The sequence below is a fragment of the Acipenser ruthenus genome, chromosome 32 (genome assembly GCF_902713425.1).
Source record: "Acipenser ruthenus chromosome 32, fAciRut3.2 maternal haplotype, whole genome shotgun sequence".
Classification (NCBI taxonomy): Eukaryota; Metazoa; Chordata; class Actinopteri; order Acipenseriformes; family Acipenseridae; genus Acipenser; species Acipenser ruthenus.
In genome coordinates, this window is record NC_081220.1 from 9,878,478 (window position 1) to 9,900,094 (window position 21,617).

Below are 21,617 nucleotides of genomic sequence, written 5' to 3' on the forward strand. Positions count from 1 at the left end.
CTCTTTCTTTCTTTCTCTTTTGTTCTTTCTTTCTTTCTTTCTTTCTTTCTCTCTTTCTTTCTTTCTTTCTTTCTTTTTTTCTCTTTCTTTCTCTTTCTTTCTTTCTTTCTCTTTCTTTCTTTCTTTCTTTCTTTCTTTCTTTCTTTCTTTCTTTCTTTCTTTCTCTCTTTCTCTCTTTCTTTCTTTCTTTCTCTCTTTCTTTCTTTCTTTCTTTCTTTCTTTCTTTCTTTCCTTACCCAGCGCTCTCTTATTCTCCAGTGCTCCTTCCTGCTCCTCTGAGTCTTCCAAAGTGTTGCTGAGATCTGTAAGCACAGGCTGTGGTTACATTTTTAATGAGAGCAGTCCTGTGTTGTATCCAGTGCTATGAAAGGAATGACAGCATGGAATGGAGAATGCAAACGGACCGATTAGGAAAACTGGGATTTTTTAAAATTTTATTAAGATTTTTGTATCTGTATTGAAAACATGTAATTATGGTCATAACATTCTGCACTTTTGTTAATAACCGCAACAGTGTAGAATAGTTGAATTAATATTATATAAATAAACCACTTTAAAGTGCCACATATTATATAAGGCAAATAATTGTAATAAATCAACTTGCAGTAAACATTTTGCATTTTTAATATCTCTTAAATAAATTATTATATTAAATCTGCTGTATAAAAAGTGGTTTGAATATTAGCACAATAAATGAAAGAGCAGGTTTATATGTTTCAAGGATATGTATATTTTGTGAAAAAGGTAAATCAAACTGAATGAACATTTTAAAATCTCAGTGTATTTTATTCACACCCTGCAATGGTTTATTGAAGAGATGAGCAGGAGGCAAGATCGACTCGAAGGGAAATTTCAAATGCAAACCTTGATTTGTTTCCCCCCCCAATATATTTAAATATTTACTGTTTATGACTGTTTCATTTCTAATAAGTTCTTATAAAATATAAAAAACGACGAGTTGATTTGGCTATTCACGTGGATAAGCCAAAGCTGCATTTTACAGTACCAGGGAATCCTTCTGGTCTGAAGCAGCCTTTAATAAGGGGTCCCCATGGTGGGAGGTGGTTGATGCAACACATGGGAGTTTTCAAGTTCTTTAATGCTGTTTCTTATTCTAGTGGAGTACAGGCTCATCAAATCAATCCCCAAGACAAGTAGACAAACCTCTGTGTTGAGAATATAGGATTGAGTTCTGGAAGAATGGATCTTACCCAGTTCTCTCTTGCTGGCCTGGTAATCATCATCTCCCAGCTCTTCAGAGTCCTCAAGGAGGTTCCTTGCATCTGCACACAGAGGAAATGGAGGGGGTGGAATCATTCTTTTAAATGGCAATGTACAAATTAAGAACAAAGAAGGATATTCTTATGGTAAGTTGATTATTCAATGATGCAGCATTGAGGAAAAGCCTGCCTTCTCCACTATGTTATCTCATGGAAGACTGTCTGCTATCTCCCTACCCTTCTGTTATTCTGATGAAAGCCAGTCAATGCCATCTCTTCCCCCATTTATTTTAGGTTGAAGGCAATCAATGCAATCCCTCCCTCCCTCCCCATGTTACTCAGGAGAAAGGCAGTCTTACCAGCCCCTGACAGAAGACATGCTGTCAGGACCGAGAGGAGAATGGCTCTTGTAGTCCAGGCTTTCATCTTGACAAGGTGCTGATGCTGCTTTTCCACTCTTCAGCTGCTCTGGTCCCTCCACCCTGCTCTGTTTTATACCCTCTCCCAGGCAAATGCACTCCTTCACCACTAAACCGTCATCAAGGACCCTTTCTTTCTCTACACTGTGATACTGTGTGATGCCCTCATCTTCCAAATTTCCATACTTCACTTGAAAACTATTTCCTCTATACCCTATGATCCAAATCTATTGACACAGTGTCAGTGATCTCCATTGTTCTCTTAACACAGAGCAGGATCAGTGCTGGGATCAGCAGGTGCAGACAGGTGGCCCCATATACAGTATTAAAGGCAATAGAATGATTAGTTATCAGTCATGCAAAATGAAGCATTCTCTGGAATTTCATATCTACAGTACAGTACTGCAAAAACCTGGCTCACAAACATGTTCATTATACCAGGTGTTGTGGTTGAGCTGCTTCTTTCATGAGCAAATCAGTCAGCTGCTGTACGGTGTGGAGTGCATGTTTCTTATTGAAACATTTCACAAATGTATTACCAAGTCTCTTTTTAGAAGGAAAAAAGTAGGATTGAAATACACAGTGGGTGTGAGAGAAATACCTTGGTGTTGTGATAGACTCATTTCTACCAGCAACAGGGATGCAATCATAAAGGTGAAGACTAATCCCGGGGCTTAAAGGAACGAGCTGTGAAGAGGGTACTGAATTTGTTTAGCTTGAACACAGAACAATTAGGCGGACTTGACTGAAGTCTTTAAAAACTTGAAAGGTGTTGACAAAGTTAACCCAAACTAATACCTCAAGCATAGCTCTGACACCAGGGTCAGAGGGCACTGTTGGAAATTAAGTGTGGATAGCCATAGGACAGAGGGTAGGAGACACCTTCTCACAGAGTGTGGTGAGGGGATGGAATGGGTTACCAAGTCATGTTGTTAGGGCTGGGATCCTTTAAGACCCGACTTAACAGGTTTGAGATCAATCAGCTGCTGCACTGATGGGCCGAATGTCCTCCCTGGTTCTGTGTTCTGAATTCTGGATTTCCAGTGTGCTGGCATTGATTGGTAACTCCTCTCCAGAGTCAGTTGTTTTCCTTGTACACTCAACCAACCCTAAATATGCTGAGAGAACAGTTGAGGGAACTAAATCAATTCAGTCTGGAACAAAAAAAAAGACTAGAGGAGACTAAAAAGCTTTTAAAAAGTTGGAGTTAACTGTAGTCACTCTTTCAAGCACAGCAGAGAGACCAGGACTAGAGTACACAGTTATAAACTGAGTGGAGACAGACTTAGGACAGAGGTTAGGAGACACATCTTCTCACAGTAAGTTACTTAACCTCCTTGTGCTCCATCCTTCGGATGAGATGTAAAACCGAGATCCTATTGGAAGTGACTCTGCAGCAGAAATTGTTGGTGTATAGTTCATTCCCTAGTCTGTGTAGTTGCTTTGGATAACAGCGTCTGCTAATTGACACATTTATTATTACACCCAGAGTCAAAAAGTGCTCGGGTTGACGTGCTCCTCCGACTGGGCAACATCCCTTGCAGTGGAGTTAACAAACAATCAACAGACAAGGGAACTGAATCTATTTAGCCTGGAACAAAGAAGGATTAGAGGAGACACTTCTCACAGAGTTGGGAGTGTTTGAAATGGGTCACTAGAATGGTGCTGCTGCAGAGTCATCAGGATGTCTTTAAAAGCCAACTAGATGAAAGCCAGAATCAGTCAGCTACTAGAAAAGTATTGATGCATTAAATTCCCTGATTTTGTTCATAACATTTCTTATATTATTAAAGCAATGCCCTATTGTAAGTGACTCTGCATATAATGCACAGTTCACAGCCTACCTCTGTAAAGCACTGTGAGATGGTGGTCCACTATGAAAGGTGCTATATAAAAATAAAGATATTATTATTATATTATTACAAGCTAAAAAGATTATTATTTATTTATTTCTTAGCAGACACCCTTATCCGTCTTACAACATTTGGAATTCAAAGAGAAAGAATAAATATGGTGTTTAACTTGTAATGCAATATATGAACATGTGAGCCTCCACACCTTGCATTACACTCAAATGCAGGTGCATAAGCTTCTATATGAAACCAAAGGAGTAACTGCATCTGCACAGAAAACAGCACAGACTCAAGTATAAGCGCATGCGTCAATTCCTAGTGAGTATACGGTACTAAAACAAAACCTGATCTCATTGCTAAACATTACTACAGTACTAGCTTCAATAGTTCCTTTAAACAAACCTCTCCCAATTCCAATAATATGACATTATTAGTACATAAATAGGTTACTTTTTAAATAACCAACCATTAAGAACACAATGAACAATGTTTGATAGTTTTAATGAGCTCGTTGCTAACAGTTACTAGACTAAACAAGCAGCACTTCAAATGAAGCGTGACCACTGCTCCCACTGAACACCTGATTGTGCATTTCAAAGGAACTTTGATGGATATCACATCACTGATGTATGTGCTGAAATATGGAAATATAAAAAGCAAATGTGTCACCAGTAGTTCAATTGCTTTTGAGTAATGGCTTCTTTCTTGCCACCCATCCATACAGGCCAGCTTTGTGTAGGGACCGGCTTATTGTTGATGTGTGAATGCTGACTCCCACCTTAGACACAGAACTTTGCAGATCTCTCAAGGTCATTGGTGGCTTCAGTGACATCCCGAACCAGTTTCCTGCTTGTCCAGCTGCTCAGTTTGGGAGGGCGACCTGATCTGGGTAGTGTCTGGGTGGTATGATGCATCTTCCACTTCTTAATGATGGCCTTCACTGTGCTGAGAGGGATAATCAGAGCCTTTGAAATGTTCTTGAACCCTTCTCTGTGCCTCTCTACCACTTTATCCCTGACTTGTTTCGAAAGCTCCTTGGTCTTCATGGTTGCTTTGTTGGTTCACTATGTGAGTTGCAGCTTGAAAGTCTTTATATGCCTGAATGTAATTATCTACAAGTTAAACCACTTTGAGTACATACAGGCTAAAACTATTTCACAAATTTTGTGACCTTTAACTTTATCAATGTGGAGTAGTTTGTGTAGATTCTACATGTAAAGTCTAATTTGAAAGCGTCATGCAGTACGCTCAGGTGCCAACAAAATGTGAAAACTTTGCAGGGGGGTGAATACTTCTGCAAACCACTGGAATTGCTTAATAAAAATGTCTTGTGCAAAATGCTTTTTCGGGTTCCCATTCGCTCAGTTTATTTTACTTGAGAAAACCCGGCTTTCATCAGACGTCATGCAAATGAAGGGGAAAGGTGGGGATTGCTATATAAATTAGTCATGTGTAAAGATCTTGTGCTGTTTTCACAGATGGCTCATGAAAATGTTGTTTCCATGCACAAAGAACTGGTACACGAGAGAATCTAAGCTGATGTAATAAAGCTGTGATTTCTAAATTCCTTGTGCCTGTTTGTTTAATAGAGTCCCCCAGAGAGAGATGGGAGTATTCAACACATCAGGAGCAGAAATCACCTTGTTAAGAAGCAATGGTATGCAGCCCATTAAAGTGCTAAAAGGTCTCTGGCGCACCCTGCTGGAAACAGTATTGATTTTCCACTTCAAGCTGCCCGCATGATAACTGTGGTATACTGTGCTGCGTCTTGAGGTACCGCAGATTCACCATGGTATCAGGGAAGATTCCACACAACACACTGCAAGAGGCTGAGCAATGCAGGAGGAAAAAAAGAGAAACTTGCACTCATAATAACAATCTATTTAATATATTACTAATGTGATGTAACACAATCAGAATGCTCAACAACATGATGAACACAGATTTTGGTGAGTTTTTGATCTGAACAGATTGTGATTAGGGGTGACCCTATTTATCAAGCAAGTTTATTCTTTTGTTTTCAGTTAATATTTCTGTTTTTAGTCGAATGCACTCCTGTTGTTTAGGTGTCCCCAAGTGTCTGCATTTCTGAGAATGTTCTCAAGTCCTGTAAGAGCCTGCAACTGACTTAACTTCTTCACACTAAGTGCAGGGATAGGATTACACATATGTGTGAATGTTATGGTGTCTTGTGCGGTTTCCGAACGGACTGAATCTCTTCCCACAAACAGCACAGTGATAACGTTTCTCTCCTGTGTGAACGCGCTGGTGTCTTTTAAGCAGTGATATATGATTGAAACTCTTCCCACAATCAGCCCAGGAACACGGAGTCCCTCCTGAGGGATTTCCCTTGTGAGTTTCAGGAACATCTAATTGACAGGAACTCTTCCCACCTTTAATAGAATGAGGTAAGGTCTTCAAGTTGCCCTGGGTTTCAGAATTGTTAAAACACACAGAATGTGCCGTCTCTGTACTCTCCACAGTAAGTGGGTGTCTGTCTTGTAAAGAAGGAATTGTAACTGAGTGAGTTCTCAATGCCTTCATATTTTCTTCTTGGGGTGTTGTTTCTCTGTGTTTCTTGCACTGTGGTTTGCCTCTAGAAGCATTTTTGCACTGGAGTGATAGAGTGGAGTCGTGTTCTCCTTCATCTACTTTAGAAGCTAAAGAAAGAAAGAGAAGAGAGACAAAGGTTATTGTACAGCATTCTTCCACATGCACTGTTCTGAAAACAAGCGAATGAGCAGTTCAGTGATTGGTTGCTTGAGCTGAGGTGGATTCATTCACCAGTTAAGTGTCCCGCAAGTTTCAGTCACTGCAAAAATGATGTCAACATGTCAGCCAAGTGGAAAATGAAAAACAACATGCTTTTTTTTAATGTTTAAAATGGATTACTTTAAATCAAGCCAACAGAGCATCATGAAAAATCCTATTTAGTACCTGCATTTTGATAGTACTGCAATGTATCTAATATTTAATTTGTTTTTTGATAATTAATAATTAATAAAGAAATTATCTGTTGAGCTGGTCTGCTGTACAGAACACCTCCACACACATACTTACTGTACTGTGACAATAATAACACAGCAATGCTTACTGTGAGACACACAAAAGTGAAATGTGGCGTTGCGAGCAAACATTACAGTCCTCGGGATAGTTGCAGTGAGATGAGCGTTTAAAAATGATATTGTATTTGCATAAAGTGTAAGAAATAAAATAAGACTCATGTTGTTGATCCTGCTGCATACATTCTCCACAGAAATTCTCTACTGAAATGTTTCGTCTGGTGACGCCGAGCAACCCGACTGGATTTGGCATCACCCAGTGATGGGACATGTGATCCCTGCAGCTCTGTAAAGCTGTGGGAGCAGAACTGCAAACAGCCTACCAGGAATGAGGAAAGGCAAATATCTAACACAGGGGTGTCCATCCAGGCACAGGAGTAGCACTTTATATAACTGAACCTGTTCAATGTGGAGTGGAATGGCCTCCAGGAGCGTGATTGGACACTGCTGATCTCACAGCATTCTAAAGAGGCGTGGCAGCAGCTGCACATCTAGCAGGTGGGCAGCTCCCCTTGGTTAAAATATGAATCTCAAGCACACTGCTGGTGTTCAGTACCAGGTTCTCCAGGATGAACAGGCAACTCAATGCTGCTTGTTTTGTAGGATTACCTCTAAATCCCAGTTCACATTCAGATGGAGAGTCATCACACAGGTTGGATCCCAGCTTGTTGTTCTCCTCAAGTGTACAGACATGATTTTCATGAGGAAGTTCCTCTGCGATGGGGACACATTCCTGCTCTATGAATTCCTCTTTAATAGGAACACATTCCTGTTGAGGGACCTCTTCATCTTTAACACATGCCAGCTCTGTAACCTGCATTAGACTTGCACAGCACTCCTGCTTCTATCTTTGGCCCTTCCTGTGCTTCAGATTCAGGGATAGCGTGGCTCTCTTTGGGATCTGTGGGAAACAAAACTGTATACAATTAGATCTCTTACTTACCAGCTAGGTTTGTTAGTTGCTTTGATCAGGGATTTAAAGTTACTGTTCCTCAGTTATTTCGTATAGGGTTGAGCCGGTATAATAGTTTGGTGGTTTAGGTACATGATGGCATTGATACCATTCCTGTTATTCTACATTGCAATTATCGGTTAACGCTGTGTTTGTGTTCCTATGAACAAAGTGAAGGAAAAGGCATTTTCATATGAACATCTTTTTATTCTACGTCCTGTACAAAACAAGTCTCAGTGCTGCTGGGCTTTCTCACCTCCTGTAGCCTCACCCTGGAGCATTGCATCCACTTCTACCTCCCTGTCAATCACCATCATGACCACCATTCTGCCTTTGCATTGTTCTAATGCAAACATCCATTTCTCTACTGCAAACATGCTTAGAAACCAAGCCAGGAGACTTGCAGTCTTAGCAAAGTGTCTGAGGAATGTCTTTTTGTTATCTGATACTGTATTGTGAGAACGGTTTTGAAGGAAACGGTCAACGCAGAATACAAGTTTCAATGTGTCAAATACAATGAGCAGACAAGCGACTGCAGCAGGATAGCCTGCTTATTCTCAAAGCTTTCTCAAAGTTTCATTTAAACACGTGATTTACACAACTCAAACTTTTTCAAGTGCAGCAATATGTTTTTTGTACAAATTCCACCTGTGTAATAATCATTAGCAACAACACTGGAAGCTTACTTGTGCAATGTCAGGTGACCTGTAGATATAAATCCAATAACATCCCTTGTAGTATTAAAATACATTTGTAATGGTGTGGCTCTCCCTATTGTATGTATCCCGTGCAAACTCATCTCTGCTCTTAAATAATAACCTGGATTAGTAAATGTTTATAAGCAATATGAGCGATCGTTTCCTAATTCTGTTTACCATCAGCTGAACAAAGTACTTTATTTAGAGACTCAGTCTAGAGACTCAATAAAATGATACAATTCAGTTGACACCTTACTGTGTTGTATGTACTTCCTCCAACTTCAACCCTTAATTGAACTTGTGGAACCACTCGGGTCCAAAATCTTACAGCGGATTGGTGCAGGCAGGGTGCTGCTGCCGCCCCTTTATTCACACAGTGAGGTCTGGAAAGATCGTGTAAATGTGTGTGTGTGGAACAAGAAGGAAACAGGACTAAAGCAAAAGAACGAGCAGCGAATGAGCCGCGACTGTACCAAAGACAAACTCAACAGCACTGGAGCGGAATACAATGAAACCATTTATCTAAAAATAGATTCGCAGTCAAACAGTTCAATCAAACACTGAAACCCCATGTGCTGCTGCCTGTATGTTGATATTAAATCACAAATCATTATTCTAACCCTCTGCAATATGGTCTGTGACTGTCTCAGTGGGACTCTATACAAGACATCACTTTACCAGAAGGATACCATTGAAGCCTCCTAAATTAGACTGGTTAAGATTTTCCAATCTAGTACTTTCTAGAATACCTATTTAAATATACAAAATAATACAATGCCTCGATTTGACTCTTTATAACCAATATCAGGACAGAGCTGCGCTTATTATAATCAAACACTTTAAAACGTGTCTTAAGAGAAATTCTAACCACGATCTTTCCAATAGAAGGTGGTTTAAGGTGTTTGATTGACCAAGCAATACCACACAATAAAATCAATCTTACCTTGAAATATTAAAGGTTGTTTAGTGTCTGCATCTGCAGCGTTTATACACCCTCGCACTGCTTTCAGCTCGTTCTCTGATATTTCCAATCTCAGCTTCAGACTTTCATTCTCTTTCTCCTTTTTTGTTCCATTTCCACTCTGAATTCAGTGAATTTGCTGCCGACAGCTTTAGTAATCGCGCACAAGACGGTGTGTAGAGCCGCTTTCACTGCGTGCTCGATGGTAGAGGCGAGCTCGTCTTGAAAGAGCGACACGGACACGCTGACGCGTCCATCTTCACTGGTTTGAGTTTCACACTGGTCTAGCGGAATCCTCTTTTCATTCAGAAACACCGCCTGCGGTTTGTATTTAGTAATATTTATTTTGTACTGTAGCCTTCCCATTCAAATATATTCATCACTTCTTCTGGTGTGATAAAGAAAGAACACAAACAACAGGCTTTGCAAGGAGTAACTTTACTTTGGTCTTTCAGAATCGCGCAGAGCTCTGCTGGAGCTTCAACGCGTTTGTTTCTCAGTAAATCATCTCATTGAAAAGCTCGACTTGTCTGTAGCTGCGACTGACGCGCTCCGCTCTGTGTGTGAAATTCAACACAGAAAAGGGATGCTTTCCTTTTCACGGAACTCCGTGCAGGTAATAAACAAACACAAAAATCACTAATTATTAGAAAACATTTCATCCCAGCCTAAATACTTTAAACAGCAGGAGACAGCGTGTTGTAAAATCATCACTGACTGCAGCAACCTCTCCACACATGAACAAAACAAACCTCTCTATTTCCTGTACTGAAATGAAAGCGTCACCAGCAGAAGGCGGGTCTGGTTGGAGTCATCGCGTATTATTGGCTGTAGAAACACTCTATCCCCAGCATGTGAGCCTGATTGGCTGTAGAAACACTCTATCCCCAGCACGTGAGCCTGATTGGCTGGCCTCCCTGTCGGAGGCGGTTATGAAACTGGATGCCAGAGTTCGCCATGTTGGCTCTTTCAGCGCTGTGTTCAATGCGATGCATTCAGGCGCGTTAAGTAAGTGAGCCGCTCAGAAAGCACACGGAGCTGAATTTAAATGACTTAACGCTCTGCTACAGGAGAGCGCTGAGCGACTTTTAAAAATGGAGAATAATAATGATTTGCTTGTTTGTGTTTCTGAGGTGATGGTTGATGAAATGGCCCCCGTGTGAAGTTACTGTCCCCTGCTGGACCTCGCTGAGTTCGGCGCTCTGTTTGGACTGAACCTCATATCTGTCTGTGTTTAATACCGACAATATCGACGTTAATAATGAACATTATGAATAATATTAATACTACAAGCCTAATAATAATACATTAATAAATATAAAACAGCTCTACATTTAAAAAGAAAAATGAAATTAAATGATACAAATTCGAAAACAACCATTTTTACATTATTGTCTACATGCATCATCTCAAATAATTACAATGTCATTTATCAGACCCTTCGGCGTTGTCTTTTGAAGAATTAAACCTGCCAGACCGAACGCAGGCTAACATTCAATCAATCAATCAATTAATCATATATATTTTCTATAGCGCCCGATATGCGCTTCACAAAATCTACTTAAAAACAAGAAAATATCTAATTGTAAGCCTGGTCGAACAAAAGAAGTCTTCTGTCTAATTTTAAACAAAGATCGCTTTCCACGATTTAAGATGCTTTAGAGAGACAGAATATTGGAATTGGCCGCCGAAACTGGGGGATAAAACTGCCTGTGATCAAAGTGGGCAGAAAAGTTGCATACTTTGCATAACGTATTTGGGAGAAAAGAAAACGGTTTTTGCAACGTTTCCATGGTTAAAACGATGTTCAGTTTTTTTTTTTTTCTGCTGCTTGGTAATTCAGTCATGAGGCAGTTGTAGCAGAGTGGCGCAGCGGAAGCGTGCTGGGCCCATAACCCAGAGGTCGATGGATCGAAACCATCCTCTGCTAGCTTGTTTTTCTTCTGTTAGCAAAGTAGTTTTTCTAAAATATTAACTGAAGCAATTAATTAATATTACATATCGTAATCAAGTATAATATAATGCACAAGGATACTTGTCTTTCATAAGAGCTGAAATAAATTATAGCGCTTTGAGATTATATATGTTACTAGCGCAAATTTCAAATTGATCAATGCTAATGTTAAAACAATTTAAGATCACTTTAAATAGGCATTGACTGATATAAAAATATAGTAATGTGATTTGCACTACGCAGGACTAGATGAGCTTAAATAAAGATATTACATTTGAAAATAACCTGTGCTTATCCCCACTTACAAGGAAGAGTGGCATCCGTTTCTTTATTAATGAACCAAAGATAAAGACGTTACAAATGAGAGAAGAGTGCCATCTAGTGGAGAAAGAAAAAGCACAATGGCAATAGACACGTTCTGCAGTATAGCCTATGGGAGTTCTGTTACAGGCGAATCTCTCCATCTCCATATTGATCGAGGTCCATTTCGTTGTTCGAGGTGATCTTGGTGCAAACAGAACGAAGATCACGTGTCGTGTCATTGAGATCTCTCTATCTCACTTAAACAGACGGCTGCGATTCTCAAGATGCTCCAGCAAGCGCTGCTGCTTGCAAATGGAGAGCATGTAAACAAACTGGACAACTAACATTATCAAGCAGTTATTTTCTTATTTTTTTTAAATCAAGGTTTATGAATACACTGATAGTTGGGCGGTGTATTTCACTGGGTTAATAAAAAACAAACATAATATATGAATGTAAACACTGAAATTCAAACTGGCCTCGGTTCTACTCTCGATTTAAAACAATGCACAACCAAACCTTTGAATTGCAAAGTACAACAGAATGCATGCCAGTGGAGGCAGCGATATACATTAAATAAATGAGATACCAACAAAAGCAGATTGTTCGATAATTTAGAACGCTTATTATAACTCAAATGTAATGTTTCTTGTAATATTCGCAGTTTTGTCGAAACAATCCATATTTAATTTTTCCCGCCGAAATTAAACAGATTCGAATCGATTTTTACAAGAAAAATACAATTCATAAAACCCGATGAACATTTAAGTTTATGAAACTAAAACTAAATGCATTCCCAAATAAATACGTAAGTCTCCTTACCTTAAACATTTCCATTTTAAAATGTGCAGAGAACTGAAATGAGAATTGTACTCTTTTTGCGGTATTTGGGTGGCTCTCAGAAGAGCCTTTGTGTTGTAAAGACGGAGCAGGGACGGTCTCGGTTTACTTGGAGCTGGTGTACTTGGTGACGGCCTTGGTGCCCTCAGACACGGCGTGCTTGGCCAGCTCTCCGGGCAGCAGGAGGCGCACGGCTGTCTGGATCTCCCGGGAAGTGATGGTGGAGCGCTTGTTGTAGTGAGCCAGGCGGCACGACTCGCCGGCGATACGCTCGAAAATGTCGTTGACGAACGAGTTCATGATGCCCATCGCCTTGGAAGAGATGCCGGTGTCGGGGTGGACCTGCTTCAGCACTTTGTACACGTAGATTGCGTAGCTCTCCTTCCTGGTCTTTCTGCGCTTCTTCCCTCCCTTAGGCTGGGTCTTGGCAACAGCCTTCTTGGAGCCTTTCTTCGGCGCGAGTGCAGCTTTCGGTTCTGGCATTTTCCTTCTCTGATGCTTTTTGAAAGATGAATGAGTAACCCGCCCCCATAGCCCCAGTATTTATACAGTCTGTATGCAAATTATTACCAAACAACCCTTTAGAGTGAGAATGTTGACCTGGTAACCTAGCAACGCTCCCGAGTGACGGAGTACTTCGATGTGATTGGTTGTTCACTGGAAACGCAACAGAGGGGGTGGTGACTTTGCCGCGAGCTGAGATCTTTTTTTTTCTCTCTCGAGTTCAGGTTTGAATTCGGCGCCTTTTTTCTTGAGCGGTTAGTTTAGGTCTTTTGTTTTTCATTTATTAAATACATGAAGAACTCGGTATACAGCAATACTGAAATCCACACCCGATGCGTCTTAAATATAGAAATATAAATAATCAAATCCACGTCACTTTCTGTGCTCATTAAACACGTTAAATGTAGAAACACACGATCAATGCTGATGCTTTTCGATTTCTTCCTCATCCCAGAGTCCCGATTGTTTCACAGCAGCTTGAATGGCGAAACTTCAACTCAAATACAGAAAAGACGACATCGTGGAGCTCAAAGCTGAATCAGGATCTGCTGCTTTTAATTTATTATACTGATTACAAAATGTACTGAAAATAAAATTAGATAAGACTTTTTTTTTTTTTTTTTTTTTTTAAGTGTTTTATTTCTTATCTGACTTTAATTCTGCACGGAATCGGATAAAACCGAGCTCGTATTTTCTCATTATTACTGAAAATGTTCACTTTTTAAAATACAATTCCATTCAATTAATTGATTTTTATTGATTTATTAACTAAAATGCTTATTTTAATTTAATTTTTTTCTGGATTTGTGTAAAGAGTTAAAAATCCAACACTTAAGTTTCAGCCTAAAATACTCTCGTTACACAGCGTGAAATAGCCATTTTAAAACAACAAAGAAAACACTGGGGAGATAACAGTATAAAACATTTTGAAAAATGTGATTTTATTCTTTTGAAGATTTTAGTGGTGTACTAAAATTTAGCTTGTTTCAGAATTGAAAACTCTTTAAATGAAAAGGTGGGCGGCTCTTAAAAGAGCCTTTGTGTTCGTGTCCTTGTGTCCAAATCTTTAACCCCCGAATCCGTACAGAGTGCGACCCTGGCGCTTCAGAGCGTACACCACATCCATAGCGGTGACGGTCTTTCTCTTGGCGTGCTCAGTGTAGGTGACGGCATCCCGGATCACATTCTCCAGGAACACCTTCAACACCCCGCGGGTCTCTTCATAGATCAGCCCGGAAATTCGCTTCACTCCTCCGCGGCGAGCCAGGCGGCGGATAGCGGGCTTGGTGATGCCCTGGATGTTATCACGGAGCACTTTGCGATGCCGCTTAGCGCCTCCTTTCCCGAGTCCTTTACCACCTTTGCCTCTTCCAGACATATTTTAAATCCGTATTATGAAAATAACACAATACTTGAAACGAGGGCTGAGGCTCTAATACATACACGCAGACCGGACCTGATTGAAAAAGAAGCCAGCAAAGAAGAGCGCGCACACATTAGACCCGCCCACCACTGAGCCGTGTCTGTGAGCGCGTGTTAACCACCAAACTGCTGACTCGCATTCCCTGCATAGTGTTGCTGATTAACAACGCGAATGTGAATGAATTTATGGAAATGTCCTTTAACCTGATTCCAAATAAGTTTTTACACATTGTTTTCCAACATAATGGTTATGTATTTCTGCAGGCAAACACACAGTGGAAAAATAACCTTTTTTCCTCACCAGGAGGCAGAGGTGGCATTGCCTATGAAATACACTACTGATGAAATATTTAAACTACTCAGAGAATGCTGTGCTGATGCCAGGGTAATTACATTGTTGCAACAAGTGTGGGTCAGGGGTGAAGAGAAATACAATTCAACAAAGTAATTCTCCCAATCGATTACAAGGGGATGATCCGGCAGAACGTGATGCAGTGTATTAACCGCACCGCACATAAAGGTGATTAAATGTCCAGTTTTACAAACTTCACGCTTCAAACTTAAGTTGTGTTTGCCTAGCTTTCTCGTTTGTGAAACCAATCATACAGTTACTTTAAATAATACAATTGTCATCTTATATTCAAAAAAATCTAGCGAAGTACAGAGCGAGCAGTTTGGTTTCGCTGGAGGATAGTGCAGTTTTGGTCACCTCAATTAAAGATGCAGTAAAGGTCCTGGTTAAAGAATACGTTATATTGTAAACACAAGCCTTCTGCTTTGATACCCCCGGTTGTTTGTGTACATTTGTTCCAATTTCATTATCAAATTGTATATTTTGTGCTGCGTGAAAACACAAGACAGGACGTTTTCATAATGAATCTGTTGCCTGCGGGTCAGTTGAGTCTACACGGTTCTCATCGTGTGGATAAGTTCCGCTCTCCGCCTTCCTGCTCACATTCTGTGACACACAGAACAGTTTAGTATTAAGTTTGAGTTTTCTCCGTGTTGAAATATTAGAAATGGCAGAAACTGCTCCAGCACCAGCCGCTCCTGCTCCGGCTAAAGCTCTCAAGAAAAAGACCGCGGCAAAGCCCAAGAAATCGGGTCCCAGCGTGTCGGAGCTCATCGTCAAGGCTGTGTCTGCCTCCAAGGAGCGCAGCGGGCTGTCTGTGGCGGCGCTCAAGAAGATCCTGCAGGCCGGCGGCTACGATGTGGAGAAGAACAACTCCCTCGTCAATAGAGCCCTCAAGAGCCTGGTGACCAAGGAGACCCTGCTACAGACCAAGGGCACCGGCGCCTCGGGCTCCTTCAAGCTCAACAAAAAAGCAGCTGAAGCCAAGGAGAAGGCGGCCAAGAAGGCGGCAGCTCCAAAGAAACCAGCGGCAAAGAAAGCGGTTGTCAAGAAAACAACGAAAAAGGTTTCGGCAAAGAAAGCAGCGACACCCAAGAAGACTCCTACGAAAGCGAAGAAACCGAAAGCTGTAAAGAAGGCGCCCAAGAGCCCGAAGAAAGCGGCTGCCAAGCCTAAAAAGGTCGTAAAGAAGAGCCCGAAGAAAGCGAAGACAGCGCCTAAACCTAAAAAGGCGACCAAGGCAGCTAAACCCGCAGCGAAGAAGGCGGCTCCTAAAAAGAAGTGATCAGTTAAAGCGACGATGCGACATTGAACCCAAAGGCTCTTTTCAGAGCCAAAACATCTTTCTAAAAGAGCAGGTTGTCCTTGTAAACACAGGGCGATGTGTGGAATGTGCTGCCGTGGAACGTGTTCCGCTTTCTCGGTGGAACAGCCCGCTCTCCTCGGCGAGCAGTCCAAGACGGTGAAACATGGCGCCGCCCCGCAGGTACAGCTGTGGACAAAGGTGTTGCATTATCTCGAATTCTATGATTGAAACACCTTTAAAATAATTAATAACCTCATTTACATATTTTATTTGACATGTAATCAAATAAACTACGAAATGATGTCGTAAAAGTCTATCAAAAGCCATAATGCAGTTGTACAGTATTTCGTGTTAGATTTGGAAACGTCACATTGTTCAATTCTTTTATTTTTATTATTATTTCTTAGCAGACGCCCTTAACCAGGGCGACTTACAATTAAAATTATCACATTGTGCACATTATACATTAGATCAATGACAACTGTATCTGCAATACTGGAAAACTACAATAAACAGACTCGATTTACGATGGTCTGTACTGTACAGCGAGATTGTTTTTATGTATTTGACTCAATTTTATTAATGTTGCTATTTTACATATTATATAAATACTGGTTTGAACTTGTCGACTGAAAAAAAACATCACCAAGCACAAACCCCATCATCCCCACATCGCTGTCAGCCAAGATGCTAGAACAGAAACAGAACAAACTGATTCTGAGAAAAGACTCGAAGCTGTTCCTGTTACACACCGAACAAGCTGAGCGAGTCCGAGCCGGTTCACCTCCCGAAATTCCGCCGATAATAAACGAGGCATTTTTTTTATATCTGATATCAGATTTTTATTTTGGCCTAAAATGTAGCCTCTCTTTCCATCTATAGATTTGATGGTTTAAAAGAAACACAACGTTGGGAAGGAAAAGCGAAAAACGCTCTTAATATAATGTTAACATGTTCCAATTGCGAAACTTACACATATAACACTTACCGTGTAAACTACAGCTGTTTATTTAAAATTGGAATATAACACTTTCAGAGAAGTGGGTGGCTCTTAGAAGAGCCTTTGAGTTTCGCTGTATTTTAAGGGTTTTGCAGTTTAAGCGCGTTCTCCTCGGATTCGGCGGGCCAGCTGGATGTCTTTGGGCATGATGGTGACTCTCTTGGCGTGAATGGCACACAGGTTGGTGTCCTCAAAGAGCCCGACCAGGTAAGCCTCGCTAGCCTCCTGCAGCGCCATTACAGCGGAGCTCTGGAAGCGCAGGTCGGTCTTGAAATCCTGAGCGATTTCTCGGACGAGCCGCTGGAAGGGCAGTTTGCGGATCAACAACTCGGTGGATTTCTGATAGCGGCGGATTTCCCTCAGAGCCACAGTGCCAGGTCTGTAACGGTGAGGTTTCTTCACGCCGCCGGTAGCGGGGGCGCTCTTTCGAGCAGCCTTGGTAGCAAGCTGTTTCCTGGGCGCCTTTCCACCGGTGGACTTACGCGCAGTCTGCTTAGTTCTTGCCATTTTCAAACTCTACTACACAGTATTTAAAAAAAAAAACCCTGTAAATGGCACAAGCAGCCGATAACAGAGACTATATAGGAACTGAGCTACTCTGATAGGCTATGAGATCTGAAGGGCGGGTCTCTGTTCCTCATTGGCTATATTCCAGACTCTCAATGATTGATTGGAACATTTGAATTCTGCGCGCGCGCATTCTGTTAAGCAGTTATTGTTTCGGAGCTGTTGGCGCCTTTTTTTAAATAAATACAGTATAGTCACTCAGGACAACATTGCTTATCCCCAGTATAAGAAATGCATTCCATTCAGATTAAGCAGTCTTGGTTCAAAATTGTAACGGAGAAACGCTCAACAATAGGCAAGCAATACTTATTTATGGCGAGAGAAAATACATAAACCAAGCATGTACCATTAACACTAAAGAAAATAGACCAATTCAAAAACTATAATCAGACTGAAAACAAACAAACAAAAAACAAAACACGGAAAATACATATCCCCGCAATAAAACACAAACACGGGAGGAGGTGGATTTCCAACTGGAAGCATGTTTCAAGGTAGCTCGATCGAAAACAAAGTAAAGCAGTCAATTGATATTGTATCAGATTGTCTCTTTGTAAAGAACGTGGCATTAATGTGGGAACGTGAGCTACACGCGCTGAGGCGAGGCGTGTGTTTGATATCGCTCCAAACAGACATGGCAGCGCTGCACTGCCACACACAAATACAAACTAACTATTTATTGCTTCAATTCTCACCAGTCGGTATTTTTCAGACAATAAAAATAAACCGATTCGATGCGCTTTTATAGAAAAGTGGGTGGCTCTTAAAAGAGCCTTTGGGGGTTTATAAGATGTAAAAGCCCCGTCCGAGTGATTTATTTCTTGGCTGGCTTCTCGGTTTTCTTGGGCAGCAGCACGGCCTGGATGTTGGGCAGCACTCCGCCCTGAGCGATGGTGACGCCTCCCATCAGCTTGTTGAGCTCCTCGTCGTTGCGGACAGCGAGCTGCAGGTGACGCGGGATGATTCTGGTTTTCTTGTTGTCCCGGGCGGCGTTCCCGGCCAGCTCCAGGATTTCAGCAGTCAGGTACTCGAGCACAGCGGCCAGATAGACCGGGGCTCCAGCGCCCACACGCTGGGCATAGTTTCCCTTCCGCAGTAGCCTGTGAACACGACCGACTGGGAACTGCAGTCCTGCCCTGGAGGAGCGAGTCTTTGCTTTAGCACGGGCTTTACCGCCAGTCTTTCCTCTTCCAGACATCTTCACTGTAGTTCAGAATATCACAACAATAAATGCGCGGCCGCTCTCCTGCTATTATACACACCGGCTCATTCGTGATTGGACAGAACGGTGCAATACTAGTTAGAATGTTAAAAGACGTCATAGTGGATGAGGGCGTGCAGAATCTTATTGCATGCCTCTGATTGGTGGTATCATTCCCTGCCCGCTGTTTCTGGTTTTTCGCTGTTCTGCTGCGGTTTGTCTTGTTTCCTCTTGGCGCGCATTTTTAAATTGGAAGACAGCTGTAACAAAATGTAACCGTTTAGAAGTGTTTAAAACCACACTGCCCTACAGTCGTGTTCGAGTTGTTATAATTCCTAGGTTTTAGTTTACAGTTTAGAGTTCTGGGCACTTCAGTTAACTAGAAAGTCGATATTGTTGACTGTCCAGTTTGTTTACATTGTGTAAAGGCAGTTATATCTTCAATGATACCAATTTAAATTATATGTTCCAATAATTTATTTACATTATAAAACCGTTTGATTAAAACATTCCCCCCCCAAAGTACAAATAACCGAAATATCGCTGTAGATGTTTAGATCACCGTGCCTGTTTTAACTCGAGTATCCTCGGGATGAGGTTCAGTAACACAGGCTCAGATTTTTGCCCACATGAAAACATTCATAGACATCCTATCTATGGTTTCATTGAGATTATACAATGGCACGGAATAATACAAAATGAATATTTACACGTTGTCTGCAGGATTGGAACCTGCGCGGTGAGACTCCAATGGATTCCCAGTCCATCGTCTTACCCACTCGGCCTCGACCCCCGCTGTATAATCCCGCGCATCTGAGCAGCGCATTCCCCCGGTGACAGGCCGCCTCCTGTTAGGAGAGCTGGAAGGGGTTTCCAGTGAACACACCGCTAGTTCTGCGGGATCAGCAGTTTGTTAATATTAAAGTGAAGCAGCGGTGTTTTTGCTTAAGACTGTTCAAGTTTCGAACAATACCTTTCCCTAGTTTACATCAACATACTACCTTAATTAAATTAGCTCGTTAATACATTATCCGTACTTTATTAATGCAGACTTTATTTAAACAAAATAACTCCTAAAACGCATATTATACATACACACGTCATTGGAATTCAGAGTTTACGCAGATACATATATAAACAACATACATAAATATATAACTAACACCCTAACCCAAAGAGCATCTCCTGAGGTTGTAGAAAGTGAATGATTAGTAAACGGATTTAAACTCGTGCTTGATATTGTGGGTGGCTATGAAAAGAGCCTTTGTGTTCAAATGCAGCCGATGAATATCCTTAACCTCCGAATCCGTACAGAGTGCGACCCTGGCGCTTCAGAGCGTACACCACATCCATAGCGGTGACGGTCTTTCTCTTGGCGTGCTCAGTGTAGGTGACGGCATCCCGGATCACATTCTCCAGGAAAACCTTCAACACCCCGCGGGTCTCTTCATAGATCAGCCCGGAGATTCGCTTCACTCCTCCGCGGCGAGCCAGGCGGCGGATAGCGGGCTTGGTGATGCCCTGGATGTTATCACGGAGCACTTTGCGATGCCGCTTGGCGCCTCCTTTCCCGAGTCCTTTACCACCTTTGCCTCTTCCAGACATATTGTAGATCCGTATTATAAAAATAACACAATACTTGAAACGAGGGCTGAGGTTCTATTACATACACGCAGACCGGACCTGATTGAAAAAGAAGCCAGCAAAGAAGAGCGCGCACACATTAGACCCGCCCACCACTGAGCCGTGTCTGTGAGCGCGTGTTAACCACCAAACTGCTGACTCGCATTCCCTGCACAGTGTTGCTGATTAAAGAACATTTCAATAAATGCATCTACATTCGCGTTGTTAACCTGATTCCAAATAAGTTGTTTCACATTGTTTTCTTAGATAATGGTTATGCATTTCCCTGCGTATTGCAGTTGTATTTCTGCATTTCTGCAGAGGCAAACACATGTTTACACACACACACACACTCATGGGTTTCTTTTACACCGGTGTTGTTGGAGTCGATGCGCTGTAAGTATTATTATTATTATTATTATTATTATTATTATTATTATTATTATTATTATTATTATTATTTATTTATTTATTTATTTATTTATTTATTTATTTATTTATTTCTTAGCAGACGCCCTTATCCAGGGCGACTTACAGTCATAAACAAAATACAGTCACTCTAATAAGCACATGTACTGCCCTAAGTCACGAGTAAATCCTTTACCAGCTTTGGAAAAACGAAACTGTGCGTTCACATCTGTCCATGCAGAATGTTTATGCTGTTCTATGTTGTTAAAGTAAATAAATGCTGTTGTATACAAGAGTATACAAACAACACGAAACTACAATCACGTGACACACTTGCAGAAATTCAATGATAAGCAATGTGATGACGTGCAGTTGCGTATCATGACCACAAGGTGTCAGTAATAGATTTTATAGTAACCCCGCGAACACAGTGATGTTTCAGAACGTTATGAGAATGTTATTCGAAAGTCAGGATAACATTAAGTCATGTTTGGGCCATCTGCGGTCCAAATAATTCATGTTTTTATTTTAAGTGTGGGAGCCCTCACTCCCTAAGTTTTATTTTATTCTATTATGTATTGATGTATTCATGTATTTGTTTTATCTCATCTTATGTTAACCCCCTATGTACTGTACCACATTTTGCATGCATTATTGAGTGTATTTTGTTTGTTATCATTAAAACCTAATAAAAATGTGATAAAAAATAAATAACTATCTCTTTTTTTTACAGACGAAGAAGGCAGTATCTCAATTAAATATGTTAATATGCAACACGACGAAGGCATTGTGATCCACAATAAACCAGCTTCATTGAAATATAGTCCATTTGGGTTACACTTGGACAAACCATGACGATTCCTAAAATCTGAGGTTTTATAGAAATGGAAGCTGAATCTACCAAGGTAGATTTCCATGAGATTCAATTAGAAGCCAAGGGCAGCAGTGCAGAAGCACGTGCTGAAGTCAGTG

At 41.2% G+C, this 21,617-nt stretch overlaps 2 protein-coding genes across 2 annotated transcripts; one reads left to right on the top strand and one right to left on the bottom strand.

Annotated features, from left to right (window-relative positions):
- Positions 1 to 13,784: 13,784 nt before the first annotated feature.
- LOC131703015 (uncharacterized) lies at positions 13,785 to 20,258 on the bottom strand. The gene is made up of 4 exons (XM_059005895.1): positions 19,937 to 20,258; positions 18,286 to 18,332; positions 17,010 to 17,362; positions 13,785 to 14,145 (listed from the first exon to the last, which is right to left on the bottom strand). The coding sequence occupies exons 1-4, from the start codon at positions 20,217 to 20,219 to the stop codon at positions 13,833 to 13,835; spliced, it is 996 nt and encodes a 331-aa protein (XP_058861878.1). The 5' UTR covers positions 20,220 to 20,258; the 3' UTR covers positions 13,785 to 13,832.
- Positions 15,145 to 15,852, top strand: LOC131702998 (histone H1-like). Its single transcript, XM_059005874.1, has one exon. The coding sequence runs from the start codon at positions 15,208 to 15,210 to the stop codon at positions 15,823 to 15,825; it is 618 nt and encodes a 205-aa protein (XP_058861857.1). The 5' UTR covers positions 15,145 to 15,207; the 3' UTR covers positions 15,826 to 15,852.
- Positions 20,259 to 21,617: the final 1,359 nt, after the last annotated feature.